The sequence below is a fragment of the Octopus bimaculoides genome, chromosome 24 (genome assembly GCF_001194135.2).
Source record: "Octopus bimaculoides isolate UCB-OBI-ISO-001 chromosome 24, ASM119413v2, whole genome shotgun sequence".
NCBI classification, from domain to species: domain Eukaryota; kingdom Metazoa; phylum Mollusca; class Cephalopoda; order Octopoda; family Octopodidae; genus Octopus; species Octopus bimaculoides.
Genome location: NC_069004.1, coordinates 23,168,022 through 23,185,219, shown reverse-complemented (window position 1 = coordinate 23,185,219; position 17,198 = coordinate 23,168,022). Strand labels below are relative to the sequence as shown.

At 38.3% G+C, this 17,198-nt stretch overlaps 1 protein-coding gene across 3 annotated transcripts in view; it reads left to right on the top strand.

Annotated features, from left to right (window-relative positions):
• Nucleotides 1-17,198, top strand: part of LOC106872918 (probable aminopeptidase NPEPL1) — a 79,974-nt gene that overhangs the window by 47,294 nt on the left and 15,482 nt on the right. For all 3 annotated transcript variants that reach the window (XM_052976436.1, XM_014920097.2, XM_014920098.2), the window contains exons 3-9: nucleotides 3,661-3,843; nucleotides 5,383-5,643; nucleotides 7,276-7,357; nucleotides 10,576-10,718; nucleotides 12,344-12,421; nucleotides 14,676-14,776; nucleotides 16,236-16,290. In XM_052976436.1, the coding sequence (XP_052832396.1) occupies nucleotides 3,661-3,843; nucleotides 5,383-5,643; nucleotides 7,276-7,357; nucleotides 10,576-10,718; nucleotides 12,344-12,421; nucleotides 14,676-14,776; nucleotides 16,236-16,290 (903 nt within the window). The remainder of the gene's footprint in view (nucleotides 1-3,660; nucleotides 3,844-5,382; nucleotides 5,644-7,275; nucleotides 7,358-10,575; nucleotides 10,719-12,343; nucleotides 12,422-14,675; nucleotides 14,777-16,235; nucleotides 16,291-17,198) is intronic.

Here is a 17,198-nt window from a genome sequence, read left to right as displayed (position 1 = left end):
GGTTGTAAGTTCGATTCCTGGTGGCACATGGTGCCTTTGAGCAAAACATTTTATTTCACATTGCTCCAGTCCACTCAGCTGGCAAAAATGAGTAATACCTGTATTTCAAAGGGCCGGCCTTGTTACATTTTGTGTCAGACTGAATCTCCCAGAGAACTACATTAAGGGTATGTGTGTCTGGAGTGCTCAGCCACTTACACATTAATTTCACAAGCAAGCTGTTTCATTGATCGGATTAACTGGAACCCTCATCATCATAACCGATGGAGTTCCAGTTTTTAAAAATGTTTGTAAAATAAAAACATTGGATGGTCACAGATAGAATGTCTTTTATTTTTTACTTGTTTTAATAATTGGGCAGCAGCATTGTTGGGCTCCACCTTGAGGGGTTTGGTCGAACAGATTGACCCCCAGTACTTACGCTTTTTTAAAGTCTGGTACTTATCCTATTGTTTCTTTTGCCAAACTGCTGAATTACAGGGGCATAAACAAACTAACATCTGTTGTCAAGCAATGGTGGGTGACAAAGACGCACACACACACACACACACACACACGCACACATATATTTCCTCACAATTTCCATCTACCATACTCACTTACCAAGCATTGGTTGACCTCGGGCTGTTTACCCAAGTTGCCACATGGTGGGACTGAACCTGAAACTATGTGGTTGCAAAGTGAGCATCTTAACCACTAAGCTATGCCTGCTCTTATTTACACAGGATTTCTTTTTTCTCTTTTGTAAATGAAAGTTCAAGACTGTAAGAGATTAGGGGTACAGCCCCATTAAGGAAGTCCTTTGTTGTCAGAGACAATTGATTTGAGGCCTGATTATAACTGTATGAATAATTGTTTTGTACAGAAACATGTTTTTACATGTATGTATGCACCTTTCAGTGCATGCAACTTCAAAAATATTTATATGCATGCATTTTTTTTTATTTGTATATGACTACTTGTGCAAGTATTTACATGTATGCGGACATTTTACAATTTGTGTGTGCATGTGATGTATATGCATGCATCTTTTAGTGTATGTGACTTTGTGCAAGTATTTACATGTTCACATCCAGTGTATGTTTTACTTGAATGTTTGTGCATGTAACTATAATCAAAACTACATATATGCATAAATGTATATGTACAAACAGACATGTGTGTGTGTGTGTGTGTGTGTGTGTGTACTCAAGTATATGTAATCAGATGTATACATTTATCTTTGGTCTTTGTGTGAATGGGTGACCTGTTGGTTGTGTGTGTGAAGGTGAATGTGTATGCATATCCAAGAATGTATTTGCATGTGTGTGTGTGTGTGTGTGTGCTGATGTGCATTCATTTGGGTTTGCACATGATAGTATTTATCATAAAATGATTCTGTGTGTGTGCAATGGGCATGTGTGTTGTGTGTGTTAACTGAACCCAGCCAGACATATTACGAGTTACAAGTCCTTAGACATCTCACAGATATATTTTCCCTCCCAGCTACACATATACATGCACCCACTTGCGACTGCACACCATCAGGATTAGCTTACAGAATAATTTTAAAATAGCTGCAGATTTTTTTTTCTCCCCTCATCCCTCTCTTTGTTATTTTTGGCTATTTTCCAGAACCCTGAAATGTTGGTTTGTGATAAAAAGGAGGGTTTTAGTGCCAGAAGTATTTGGCAAGGGTACTAATTGGTTTAAGTCTCTTCTCTTTCTTCTGGTATAACTTCATCTTAACTCCAGTTGCCATATCAACTATGAACAAACAAAACAGAATGATAATAGAATTAGTTCTTGTTTTCACATGCACACGCATGCATGTACATTGTCTTCCCATTATATTCAATTATATTGTATATAGATGATATTGGTCGGTGTATGGATGTGTGTGTGCATGCATGCTTATAGATATAATCAGCAAAGTATTCAGCAAAGCGGAATCTGTACAATGCATCAAATTCCCTTTAGCTATTTGGTTACATTGTTTTGAAGCTCTTTTATTTTACATTAATAATCTATAATATAAAAATAAATGTAATAATTGATTTCTTAGCTTTGGTTATTTCTCAGATAACTGAAAGGTCACTGAAACAAAGAATCTAGAAAATGTTTTATTTGTGAAGCCATCCAACCCATGCCAGCATGGAAAAGACAGACATGAAATGATGATGTCATAAGAATTTTTATAAACTACAAGGGAATGTGTGGAATGGCAGCTCTTGAAGCAGATAAAACTATAAATAACAGCATGTAAATATTGGGTTTCAAACCCTTCAAGTAGAAAAACTTCAAGGTTCCCCATATGGCACAAACCTACATCTCCTATAAATTTTTCCCGTCCAAAGGATTTTTAACCCAATATTTACATGCACTTGTTCATAGCTTTGTTTTGAGATTACACCATTTCAAAAAAGAAACTTGTGTGTGTGTCATTATGTATGTCCCAACAGTGTGTGCTGGGTGCTTTTTTACACGCCTCCTTTTAGGTTCAATAAAATAAGTACCAGTTGAGCACTGGGGTCAATGTCATTGACTAGACTCCTCCCTCCAAAAGGCCTTGTACCTATTGTACAAAAGTAGAAAGGATTATGTTTGTTACTCCTCCACCACTTGACAACTGGTGTTGGTTTGTTGTAACTTAGCAATTTGGCAAAAGATACCAATAGAATAAGTACCAGGTTTTAAAAAAAGGTTAGAATATTGGGGTTGAGTTGTTCAATTAAAGCCTTTAAGTAGGTGCCCCAGCATGGCCACAGTATATTGATTAAAACAAGTAAAATATAAATGATAGTGTCTAATACTTTATCCATGTTCAAAGACTGTTTTAATTCAGTCAGGTACAACTCTCTGTCTTTAGCAAAACTGAAATTGCTTAACCTTTTATCATTCAACCTGACCATATTGGCAGTTTGCTGTGCTTCAGAAGACATGTCAAGCTTTGTGAAATCATAGTCATGGCTCGTAAAAGACATCTATGTCACTGTTATGTAAAAGGTGCCGGTGACATGTAAGAGCACCCAGTACACTCTGGAGTGGTTGGTGTGAGGAAGGGCATCCAGCCATAGAAACCACGCCAAAACAGACTGGAACTGGTTCAGCTTTCTGGCTTACCAGTTCCAGTCAGACCATCTCACCCATGCCAGAATGGAAAAAGGATTCTAAATGATACTGTTGATATCTGGTGCAAATATTCTTCTTGTTTTATATTCAAACTGACCTGATCCAAACCTTTCAAACCTATCCAACAATATCATTCTAAAAATAAACAACCATACCACCAAATTCCTGAAGCTATAAGGTAATGCATGATTAATTCAAGACAATGAGAATAAAAAAAAGCATTACGTTTGACACTGTAATCTGAATGCTAAAGTGTTATAACTCATTCTTCCTTCTGGTATGCCGTATCGATCAACAGCCATTGATATCTTGCATTCGCAAGATTGGGGACCAGTAGTCTGCTGGGTGCATCTCTGCAGAAGATGCAACTTCAGCTGAATAGACTAGGATAATGTAAAATGAAGTGTCTTGCCCAATGATACAATGTGCATCTATAGTCTGGGAACTGAACCCATGACCTTAGGATTTTGAGTCTAACATTTTAACCACAAGGACACTTCCTTTCACTAAAACTTACTGTTGTATCTAATCTCTTATTTCTCTTTCCAGATGTATTCTACTGCTTTGGCCTCTTTGCGTCCATCACCAACAGATTCGTGTCCTCTCTGGTTGAATATGGCATCAATAGCTGCTCTACCAACTCAGTGCAGCCGTCACAATACTCCTTCTCGGGCCCATGCACTCACCAAATTGGTGAAGAGCTCTTTAACTGGACGTAAAGAATTCATTGTGGTATGTTTTTATTCTACTTACATATTTTTTTTTTATATATTGGGTGCAGGTGTAGCTATGTGGTTAAGAAACTTGCTTCCCAACCATGTGGCCTTGAGTTCAGTCCTACTGCACAGCACACTGGGCAAGTATCTTCTGCTATAGCCCTAGGTTAACAAAAGCATTGTGGGATTTGGTTGACAAAAACTGAAAGAAGACCTTTATGTCCAATTTATGGAACATGGATGTTGAATGATGGTGGTGTGTGTATGCTTACTCATGTCTTGTCATGTGATGTTTGTAAATGAGCATCACTTATACAAATGGTGTTGTTCTGTCCATGGAAGACATGTCTGGAGAAATATATTACTTTGTTTGGAAACAGGTGAGGGATTTGCCAAAAAAAATCTCTCAACAAATCCCGTCTGACCAATGCAAGCATGGAAAAGTAGATGTGAAATAACGATGATGATGATGATGTTCTTAGTCAAAGGAGGGAAGGTTACACTTGTCAACTTTTGTGTAGTGTTTCTTGACCGTTTTTTGTCTCTGGACTCATTTGATTCCTATTTTACTCGGGTGGACCCACCTAGCCATTTGGTGTTTAAAAATTCTTATTGTATTTTTCTAATTAAATATTATTAGAAATTGTATTTAAAGAATTGTTTTAAATATTTTGAGTATTGTAGAAGTTTAACCAATCTGTTGCTGACAAATTTTAACAGCAAAATTTTATAGGGGCCTCCAAGAGCGATGTGGACCCCAGTTGAGAACTTCTGATGTAGAGTTAATGGGAAGGAGAGGCAGAAACCACAGCTCCTGGTTTACTGCTGTAGAAAGCAGTACAGGTAAAACTTGTGAAGTGATCCTTCAATCTATCTAAGAGAACAGGGACTCTGGGTCAGAACTAACTCAGACCATGGTGAACCCATTCAATGCTTACCAAAATGGAAAGTGAGTGTAAAATGATGATGAGGGGCAGGATTAGGAGTCGTAACCACATTTCATATAAGACTTCCCTGGTGTGGGAACTTGTTAACTTTATAGGTTGTGGCTGTGTGGTAAGAAGTTTGCTTCCAAACCACATGCTTCAGTCCAGTTCCACTGCCTGGTACCATAGACAAGGGTTTTCTAGTCTAGCTGTGGGCTGACCAGAACCTTGTGAGTGGATTTAGTGTACAGATACTAAAAGAAGCCCATCATGTATACACACACACACATACATACATTTGTGTTTGTCCCCACCACCACCATTTGACAACTGGTGTTGGTTTATTTACGATCCCATAACTTAGTGGTTCAGCAAAAAGACTGAGAGATTGACAGAATAAGAACCAGGCTTTAAGAAAAAATAGCAGTGGAGTCAATTTGTTTGCCTATACCTTTCAAGGTGGTCCAATGGCCGAAACAGGTGAAAGATAAAAGAGAAAGTGATATGCATTGTTTCTAATATACTTATTGAAGCCCTTATGAAGGTAATGTGTCATCTGTTTTTCTTGTATCATAAGTCAAATAAATAAGATTTGTTTCAACCATTTTCAAAACTGTTTGTCTTTTCAGATGATCTGTGAGCGTCGAGATGTGTTGGCATCAGCTTGCGCTATTGCACGTGCACTTCCCGAATATTCCTGCAAGGCAAGCTGTACAAACAGTGTTTCGCAGTCAGTTACTGTAGAATTTATCTTAGTTGGTAATGACTGTGAAACCCCTCTTGCTGCTAGTGATTTGGATTGCCTTCAAACAGTCACATCTGGCATTAGACTGGCTGCTAGACTTGTGGATGCTCCTTGTTCTGAAATGCATACTGATGCCTTTGTGGATGTAAGTTGACATCTTTTCTATCTTTAGTTGTTGGCATCTTTCATGCAGTTATTGTTATTTCTATTTTCAGCAGTCAGTATCTTTTTTGTCTTCAGCTGTCGACGTCTTTTCTGTCTACAGTTTTTACAGTTTTAAATGTCAATCAATCTTGAAAATAACCAAAAATTCAGTGAAAATAAAATAAATTATACAATAAGTCAGTGTTTGTGACATAGCTTTTAATGTTCTTACATGAAATTATGAAGGAAGCTTTTAATTTAAAAGATTTACCAGCATATAACATGCACATTTTTCTTTAGATAAAAATCTTAGAAAGAAACCCTGCACACTTCACACAAAAGTTACTTTTTATGTAAAGTTATTTCATTTTTGAAAGAATCAACTATTTTCTAAATTTTCTTTCAAAAGAAAAAAATGAGTTATCTACTGGCAAATATGGCAAATATGGCAAATATAAGCATAGTTGTATTGTTAAGAAGTTTGCTTTCCAACCACATGGTTTTGGATTCAGTCCACTGTATGGCACCTTAAGCAAGTATCTTCTGCTATAGCCCTGAACTAATCAAAGCCTTGTGAGTGGATTTTGTAGATAAAAACTGAAAGAGGCCGGTCGTATATGTAAGGATATGTGTGGGCAAGTGTGGGGTTTGTCTGAGTCTTCTTGTCTTGACATTGCTTGAAAGATGTTAAAATGATGAATATGGTAAATACTTTAAATGGCACTCTATTGATTACAACAGGGATTCCAGTTGAACCGATCAACAGAACAGCCTGCTCGTGAAATTAATGTGCAAGTGGCTGAGCATTCCACAGACGCACAGACACTTAATATAGTGTTCAGATTCTGCATGACACAGAATGTGACAAGGCTGGCTCTTTGAAGTACAGGTACAACTAATTTTTGCCAGCTGAGTGGACTGGAGCAATGTGAAATAAAGTGTCTTGCTCAAGGACACAATGCACTGTGAGGAATCAAACTCACAACTATGAGCTAAATACTCTAACCCTTAAGCCACACACCATCACTTTGGTAAATCTAATTATTTTTTAAATGAGCAGTTTTGTATCAAACAAGAAGGATGGTCTCGAGCGAACTGGTGTCAACAGGGTTAAACATTCACTGGATATTTTACAAGTAAAGGCTCCTAGTTTGAATCTAGTTTGGTACTATGTACGTATATAATGAACTGCCTTAAAATAATCAGAGATTAAACTGATTAAAAGAGTATGTATTGTAGAAATCTGTCTTGAACTTACAGGTTCATACAGTCAAAACTTATAAGTTTCTAATTGTATTTAAGTGACTAAAAGCACAGGATTTCTCCCAAATGGATGCCAGTCCATTGCAGAGTTCAACTCCAGCTGCTGTTGATATTCATTTTCAACTGAGTAGGCTGTGGCAATGTGAAATGAAGTACCTTGCTCAAGGATACAACATGCTGCCCAGCCCTAAAGTTGAACTTACAATCTAATGATTACGAGCCCATTACCCTTCCCACTAAGCCACTCACTATCACACTATAGATGTAAATATTATCTTTAAAAGAGAAAAAGTATTTTGCCTCTACAAATGAGATTAATTGAAAAATTATAATCTTGCAAACGACAGCTTCTTTCGTATTCTTTCTGCAGGAAATTTCTAAAATTGGTGCTGAATTAAATATTACTCCTCTTATAATTCGTGGAAATGAACTTGCTGAAAAAGGATTTGGAGGTAAACATATTCATTATTATTATTATTATTATTATTATTTACTTTTAATCTGTATGTTTGTTACAATCACTTGCCAAGACGCTGAGTGTCCTAAAACAAGTGAACGATAAGAGTTGTTACAGTATGACTGAAAGCTGAGAAAGGGAAGTGACAGGGGCAGTAGTGAAATATCTTCATGTAATACAACACAAACATTTAAATTGACAGGTTTTTTCTAAGGATGTGGGCAGTACTTGTCAGCACAACCTTTTAGATTTCTCTGAGACATGGTTCTCCTGGGATATTATCTAACTGCACCCAAAATAACAGGAACAATTCTCACTTTAAGCTGCCACATCTTTTGTATTTCAATTTCCAGGTCCTTATATTTACTTAATTTGTCAAATTCCTTTACAGATATATTTTTATCATTGGGAGCACTTACATCTATTAGTATTTTCTTCCTCGTCCTTAATGACTATGTCTGGTCAAATAGCCTGGGTCAGTCTGTCAGTGTTGACTGGAAAATCCCATATGATAGTAACATTTTTATCTTCAACTACTGGTTCAGGATGATGTTCATACCAGTAAGCAGGAGCACTGATTTTGTAGTGTTTCCATATTTTCCATTGTGAATACTCTCTGACCGTATTGTGGTGATTTTTGTATTTCTTTGGTGTTGGTACAGGACATCCCAAGACGAGATGGTCTGTTTTTTCTTCAAATGTGTCGCAGAATCTACATTTAAGGTCAGCACCATTTTGAAGAACATTAGCTTGGTAGTTTTTGGTAAGCAAGCTTTGATCTTGTGCTGCCAATATGAAACCTTTAGGTTTCAGTCCTGATCTTCTCGGCCACTATTGGGTTGTTGCTAGGTCATCATCGCCGCTGCCTCCTCCCCCTCCTCATTATTATTATTATTCATTTAATGTCCTCTTCTCAGTCATGATTGTATCAAAAGTAAAGAACTTATTGTTTGAATTGGTTGGACACTAAGCAAAAATGTCTTGCCATTTTTGGTATGGCTCTTTATGTCCTGATTTCAAATCCTGTTGAGGCCATCTTTACTTTTTCATCCTTCCATAGTCGATAAAATGATGTACCAGTTGAGTACTAGAGTCAATGTAATTGACTTTACCCTCCCATCAAAATTGCTGGCTTTGTACCAAATTTAGACTAATTATTATTATTATTATGAGGATGATGCGTGCCAGTGGCACATAAAAAGCACCTTTTGAGCATTGGGTCTCATGGAGGCAATGGCAAATGACAGAGACCTTTAGCAATATGCTGTGCTTGAGTAGAAGACCCATCAAGCCAAGTGAAATTGTAGTTGTGGCAGATACTGGTGTCATGCAACTGGCACCTGTGCCAGTGACATATAAAAGCACCCATTACACTCTCAGAGTGGTTGGCATTAGGAAGGGCATCCAACCATAGAAACCATACGAAATCAGACTGGAGTCTGGTGCAGCCCCTCAGCTTACCAACCCTGATCAAACCATCCAACCCGTGCCAGTATGGACAACGGAAGTTAAATGATGATGACAAACTAGCAGAATTATTAGCACATCAGAGAAAATGCTTAGTGGCATTTCATCTGTCTTTACATTCATATGCCACCAGGGTCAACTTTGCCTTTCATCTTTTCAGAGGTCGATAAGTACCAGTTGAGTACTGGGGTGAATTTAATCAACTTAGCCCATTGTGCCAAAATTTGAAACCAATAATCTGAAGGTTGTCACAAAACAGAAGAACTCATCTCGCCAATCTTTCTGAGTGGGATCAACAATGTAATGTAGAAAGACCTCCTGGAACATCTAAACCAGCAGATATATCAGAAAAGTAGACCAAAGAGCAGAAGCCCATGTAGGAGCTTCTATGTCAGTGCTTCTCAACTGGGGGTCATATAACGTCAGAAGTCATGCCAACTCATAAGGGCTGCTTTCCTTGTTTCCATGGCGTATAAATTCCTCACCTGGAAGGGATGCCAGTCTGTAACAAGATTACTTGCTTTTGCCAGCTGAGTGCACTGGAGCAAGGTGAAATGATGTGTTTTGCTCAAAAACACAGCTTGTCACCTGGTCCAGGAATCGAAACTACAATCTTTTGATCATGTGTCCAACACCCTAACCACTAAGCCACATGCCTCCACTGCCAGGGTCCATATGAATCTGGTAGCCCATATAAGATTGGGCAGTGGGGTATGCAAGCAAAATACTAAATTGGAAATCCACAGTAGTATTTCCTCTTTGCCAGGGTCTTCAAGAGGAGCCATGTTTCTGCTCCAAAGAAGAGAATAGAGAGAACCATTGAGAAATCAGATGGTACCATCACGTTTCCAACAGAGAACTGTGTGTGTGTGTGTGTGTGTGTGCACACATCAGCCCACAGCCTCCCACCTCATAGCTATCCATCACATGCACTGGTATGGACATGTCCTCTGTCTCTCACTAGATCATCCTGTCAGGGCTTTATTCTCATTCAATGCAGCAGTGGCAAGCTGGAAGAGTCCTTGTTGCAAGCCCCACACCAGATAGCTAGACATGATTGGGGTAGATCTCCTGAAGCTCAACATCACCTTGGAGGATGCAGAGGGGCTGGCACAAGATTGCCAGTGATGGAGAGCACTGGTGGACCTGGTCAGGTCTATGCATGATGATGCCTCTGGGACTACTAACTTGGAATGAACCCAGCCCCATCAAGGAAGAGCATGAAGCCAACCAAGCCATAGTAGTATTTTAAGGGTCCATGAAAAAAAAAAGTATCTATAAAACTAGTTTTTAAACATTGAATGCCCAAAGGGGTCCGCCAGAGTAAAATAGTAATCAAAGGGGTCTATAGATAAAAAGTAGCTGAGAACTGCTGTTCTATGTGGTCACCTGCTAGAAATAACAGTAAAATTTCCCTCAAATCATATATTAATATCTTTAAAAAAATGGAAGGGGCACATTGGATGAGGTGGCCATAGTTGAAACATTGTTGATCATAAGTCTGTTTGATATTGACTGAGTTTGGTTCAAAGAAAATAAAAACTTAAAAAGAGACAATTGAGTTTTAAGATGTGGCAGTAGAGGAGATTGTGTGTACACAGTTGCTGGGTTAAAAGTCTACCCTACCCCTGTAAAATTGGAACAGAGTATTAAAGTAGTGATGATACTGGTAATAGGAGATGGGTGGTATCATTGGTGATAAATGTGATGATGATGTTTAATCTATAATCTACTTTTCTCTAACAGGTGTTTACAATGTTGGTAAAGCTGCAGCTCATCCACCTGCATTGGTTGTTCTGAGCCATAAACCAGAAAAGGCCACATATAATATATGTTGGGTTGGTAAAGGAATTGTCTACGACACTGGTGGTTTATGTATCAAATCTAAGGTAAGCCTTTTTTTTTTCTTTTTTTATTACCAATTCAATACTGATCATCAATTAGCTAGAAGTTGCAGCTAAATGTCCCTCAACATAGGTTTTTTTTTAAATATTTTTTTGTAGCGATATTCGGACACCTTGAATAATGTCGATACACTGTCAAAATAAAAATACATAGTAGTCACAGCTGGGACCTCTGTAATCAGAGATCTACTAGACAGAGCTTATCCAGGAGTTACTTAACGACAACAACAACATTGTTGTATACTGTGAAAGTCACTCTTGCTCCAGTTTGATGATAGCAACAATGGCCTGGTTTCAGTGGTGGTGATCATGGTAGGAGTTTGATGAGCAGTAGGACAGAAAGGAAGAAGACTCCTTCCCTGACATTACCTGTTGAAAGTTAATAATAGACTTCATCACCAAAGGGGAGAGGTGAGGAGATGGTGACGAGTAGGATGTGACAAGAACTGTCAGAACAGTTTTACTGTTAGGATTGAGGTGGATGAGTTAATTTTGGTGGTAGTGACAGCAACTTAGAAATCAGCAGTAGTAGTAGTAGTAGTAGTAGTAGTAGTAGTAGTGGTGGTGGTTATTGTCATAGCTTCATAATAATATCATCATTATTATCATGCAGAGTTCTTGCTTGTTCTTTGCCTTTCATCCTTTCAGGGTCAATAAAATAAGTACCAGTTAAGTACGGTGGGAGGGGTGTCTAATTGACTAACCCCTTCACTGAAATGACTGGCTTTGTGCCAAAATTTGAAACCATTATTATTATTATTATTAAGATGGTGAGCTGACAGAATCATTAGTGCACTAGGCAAAATGCTTAGTGGTATTTCATCACATCTTTACATTTGAGTTCAAATTCTGTTGAGGTCAACTTTACCTTTCATCCTTTTCATCATCATCATCATCATCATCATCATCATTGTTTAACGTCCGCTTTCCATGCTAGCATGGGTTGGACGATTTGACCAAGGACTGGTGAACCGGATGGCTGCACAAGCTTCAATCTGATCTGGCAGAGTTTCTACAGCTGGATGCCCTTCCTAATGCCAACCACTCCGAGAGTGTAGTGGGTGCTTTTACATGCCACCGGCACAAGGGCCAGTCAGGCGGTACTGGCAATAGCCACGCTCAAAATGGTGTTTTTTTTACTGGTTGATAAAATAAGTACCAATTGAGCAGTGGAGGTAATGTAATTGACTTGTTCCTCCTCTGAATTTGATGGCCTTGTGCCAAAATTTGAAACCATTATTGTTGTTGTTGTCGCTGCTGCTGCTGGTATTGTGAGGGTGATGCAGTTGTTGCTGCTGCTCTTGTTTATTATACAGGTGATGTATTGGCAGAACCTTTAGATGAATGTGTTGCAGCATTTGTTTCATTTCTTTGTGTTATGAGTCCAAATACAGCCAAGAAAGTCAAGTTTGCCTTCCATCCCTTTGGGGTTGATAAAATGAAGTAGCAGTCAAATACTGTTGTCAATGGTATCCACTAATCCCCTCCCCTCAAAACTGCTGGCCTTGTACGTAAATTACAAACCACGAATACCATAATAATAATGTAGTTGTTTCATAATATTGCTTTCCCCTTTCTCTGTCCATAATTTTTGTTCATTTTTATTTCAGGCAACCATGCTGGGTATGAAACGGGATTGTGGGGGAGCAGCTGCCATTCTTGGTGCTTTTTATTCAACTGTCAAGTTGGTACGGACTTAGTTTTTGTTTGTTTAGTTACTTCCTCTCTTTCCAGATATATATATATATATGTATATATATGTATATATATGTATATATGTATATATATGTATATATATGTGAGAGAGAAGGAGAGATCTATTTCTTTCTTGTCTGTTATCTTATTTACATCCAAAGTTGAAAGGAGAAAGAAGGGAAAGAAAGCTGGTAAAGAAGAAATGTGTATGCGTTCATAATAAATATATATATATATATATATATATATATATATATATAAAATCATCATTGTCATTTAACGAGTGCTTTCCTTGCTGGCATGGGTTGGATGGTTTGACAAGAGCTTCACTGTCTGTTTTGGCATGGTTTCATGGCTGGATGCCCTTCTTAACACCAACCATCTTACAGAGTTGACAGTGCTTTTTATGTGTCACCAGCACAAATGAGGTCTGCTTTGGCATGGTTCTTGTGGCTGGAGGCCCTTCCTAATACCAATCACTTTACAGGGTGGCCTGGGTGCTTTTTACATGACACCAGCACCAGTGAAGTCTGCTTTGGCATGGTTTTCATTGCTGGATGCCCTTCAGCTGGTCATCAAGTAACTCGCAAGACAAAACTCTTTTGAGATGAGGGTGGGTATTGGAGGAGGTGGCCTTGTGCCTGGGGAGAGTCAGGCTGGTGTGAGGGATGAATATAGATTTATTTTTTATGCATGTCTTCCATATGATTACATCCAGTTCATAACCTTCTTCATGTAGTATTATTATTTTCAGTATTAAGGTGTCGAGCTGGCAGAATTGTTAGCACGCTGGACAAAATGCTTAGCAGTATTTCACCCATCACTATGTTTCAAATTCTGCTGAGGTCGACTTTACCTTTCATCTTTTCAGGGTCAATAAAATAAGCACCAGTTGAACACTGGGGTCAATGTAATCGATTCATCCCCTCCCCTAAAATTGCTGCCCTTGTACCAAAATTTGAAACCTGGCACATAAAAGACACCATTTCGAGCGTGGCCGTTGCCAGTATCGCCTGACTGGCCTTCGTGCGGGTGACACGTAAAAGCACCTACTACACTCTCTGAGTGGTTGGCGTTAGGAAGGGCATCCAGCTGTAGAAACTCTGCCAAATTTAGATTGGAGCCTGGTGTTGCCATCCGGTTTCACCAGTCCTCAGTCAAATCGTCCAACCCATGCTAGCATGGAAAGCGGACGTTAAACGATGATGATGATGATTATTTTCAGTATGCTTATATGTTTATATCAATATGTATGCTCAGCATTATACAATACAATTGTATATTCTTTATTTGCATCAGTTTGTGAATACATCATTGTCGTCGTTTAACGTCCACTTTCCATGCTGGCATGGGTTGAACAGTTTCACTGAGGACTGCACCAGGCTCCAATCTGATTTTGGCCATGTTTCTACAGCTGGATGCCCTTCCTAATGCCAACCACTCCAAGAGTGTGGTTGTTGCTTTTTATGTGCCACCAGCATGGGAGCCAGTCAGGTGGCACTGGCATCAGTCACACTCAAGGGAGCCAGTCAGGCAGCACTGACATCGGCAACACTCAAATGGTGCTTTTTATATGCCACGGTCAGAGGCTGAGCATATATTACTGTAAACATGTACATATAATTATGCATACCGAAATTAATATTATATGAAGCTTGTTATAAAACAGCTGTAATCATATGGAAAAAATAAATCTGTATTCACCTCTCACATCTCCTGACTTTGATTTATTTACTCCTTCATAGGATTTTCAGTTGCATGAATGTATCAAGTAATACTACATGGTAATTGATTAATGCATAAACACATAACTGATTTTGAATGGGGAGCTTACTGTGAATACTGCTTGATTATCTGAATCCAGTTTTTCTACTACATTTTACATATATATATGTATATATATATATATATATAATACACACACATACAGTTATATATTTATTAAAGTATTTAGATACAAAGAGTATGCTCCTTATATCTGATTGCTTTGGCTTTGTTTAAATTGATCATTAATCATGCATAATCTCATAGCTTCGAGATTTCAATGATGCACTTTATTTTTAGAATGATATATTAAGGCAAGTGTGGGAACATAAAAACAAGTAGAACATTTGGGCCAGGTTTAATGCTAGAAGATCGAATGTAAACTTTGCTTCACTGTTCAAACATTTAATTACTGTTAATATAATTACTTGTATAATTAAGTATAGTTTTATATGGAGTGACTGTTTACTTTCAATATTTCAGGGCTTCACGGAAAACTTACATGCCATCTTCTGCCTAGCGGAAAATGCCATTAGTCCTGATGCACTCCGTCCAGATGATATCATCAATATGTATTCAGGGAGGTAGGTGGTGTATCTCAGTTCTTTCTTACAAATGGGGTTCCACACTTGTGAACCATGGACTTCCATGTTTGATCCCATTAAAGCAAGTGTCCTCAACTATTGCCTCAAGTTTACCAATGGACTAAAGAGTGGAATTTGGTTGACAGAAACTCTTCCATAGCTCATCATATATCTGTATATATAAATGTGTGCGGGTGTTGGGGTTGTCTGTCACTATATTTTTCAAATGTAAATGTTAAGAAAATGGTCAAACTGATTCTTTCAAACAAAAACATATTTATTCTGCTCAAGTTGTACAGATACTCCCTTGATGCTCAAGCCTTCATACATGCAGTGCAACAGTGATTGGCCCATTGCAATGATGCTGTTGTTTGTTTGCCAAATGTCCATATAATAGGACATAAATATATAAATCATCATCATCATCATTTAATGTCTGTTTTCCATGCTGGCATGGGTTGGCTGGTCTGACCGGAGCTGATAAGGCAAGGGACCACACCAGGCTCCATTTTCTGTTCTGGCATGGTTTCTACAGTTGGATGCCCTTCCTAATGCCAGCCACTCCACAGAGTGTACCGAGTACTTTTTATGTAGCACCAGCATCAGGATAAATTCTGCTGTGGTGGATGGGTCTTCTTGAGTACAGCAAGATACCAGATATCTCAGTCCTTTGTCATCTCCTTCATAAGTCTGAAGCAGAAAGGAATAGTAGAGGGGTCTGTGACTAGAAGTCAACAGTCAAGAGCTATTCATCCTTTAGAAGCTAACATTACTATCCGAACCAACGACAGTACTTCTATGCAGTCATGTGACCTGAGAAAACCAGTAACATTTCTTGTCACCGTCTCTTACTGTTTTTCTAGTTCGGTATTTTTATTCCAATGGTTGTCACAAACCACATTATTAGAGAATGTTTTACAGGAGACATAAGTACAGCACCACCATTGACTCATATAAGACATGCAAAAATGGAGACTCTAACACTCATACTCATTCATATATACAACGCACTTACAAAAATAAACATCCATATATATGTATGCATGTTTCCCTCTCCAGAGCTGGGCTAACAAACATTTTTACATCTGGCTGGTTTGAGCATAAAACAGATAGAATATTCGGGCTGAATATGGCTAGTTTAAAGGCCAAAGGGTTAAGGCAGGGGCTGACTTATCCAAGGTCAGTAGTTCCTGACTTTTCATTAGTCCTGAACCCCTTTTGGTTACCACTCAAACCTTACTTGCATTCCTCCTTAAATTTTCCACTGTGATGTTTTTTTAAAGGTTGAGGATGTTTGATTTGAACTTGTTTCATATGTATTCCCTGTACTCCCAGAAATGAATTTTAGTACCACAGATTAGGAGACACTGCTTTAGATGAAGCTAACAGTCTTTGGCAGTGCCCCCAAATAATTTAATGAACGACAAAATTCACCTTTTTACCTTATTTCTATTTACAGAACAGTTGAGGTCAACAACACGGATGCAGAAGGCAGATTGGTTCTTAGTGATGGTGTAAGTTGGTTTTTCTGTAATACTACTTTATTAATAAATATAATTGTTTATTTTTATGTTCAGTTATAATCCTTTCTATTAAAGGGACACGGCCTGAAATTTGGTGGGAGGGGGCTGGGTTGATTACATTGACCCCAGTGTTTTACTAGTACTTAATTTACAACCCTGAAAGGATGGAAGGCAAAGTTGACCTCATGTTCAGTTATAATAACAAAAATAAAAAATTTATTATTCTTATACAAGGATGTTGTTGAAAGTGACTTTGAAGTTTCAGCCAGCTAAGAAGCCATCATTGGACTGCAATTCATTAGAATTAGTCTTTATAGCCTCTGTTGGGTTAAAATCATGTTTGGGTTGGGGGTGGTAATTAGGTTTTTGTTTACCACCCACAACTCAAACCCAAGCACCCAAAGATGATTTTAACCCAGCATAGACTATATAAAACAAGACTAATTCTTATGAATTGTAGCCCAACGATGGCTTAGCTGGCTGAAACTTTGAAGTCACTGTCAACAACATTTTTGTATACAGGCATGGCTGTGTGGTAAGAAGCTTGCTTCCCAACTGCATGGTTCTGCGTTCAATCCCACTACATGAAACTTTGGGCAAGTGGATTGGTAGACAGAAACTGAAATATAACCACCGTATATATGTGTGTGTGTGTGTGTGTATCAGTGTTTGTCTTCCTCACCATTGCTTGACAACCAATGTTGGTGTGTTTACATCCCCATGACTTAGCAGTTCAGCAAAAGAGACTGATAGAATAAGTACTTGGCTTACAAAGAATAAGTCTTGGGGTTAATTTGTTTGACTAAAACCCCTTAAAGTGGTTCTCCAGCATGGCCACAGTCAATGACTGAAACAACTAGAAGAATATATACATATATATATACATACATACATACATA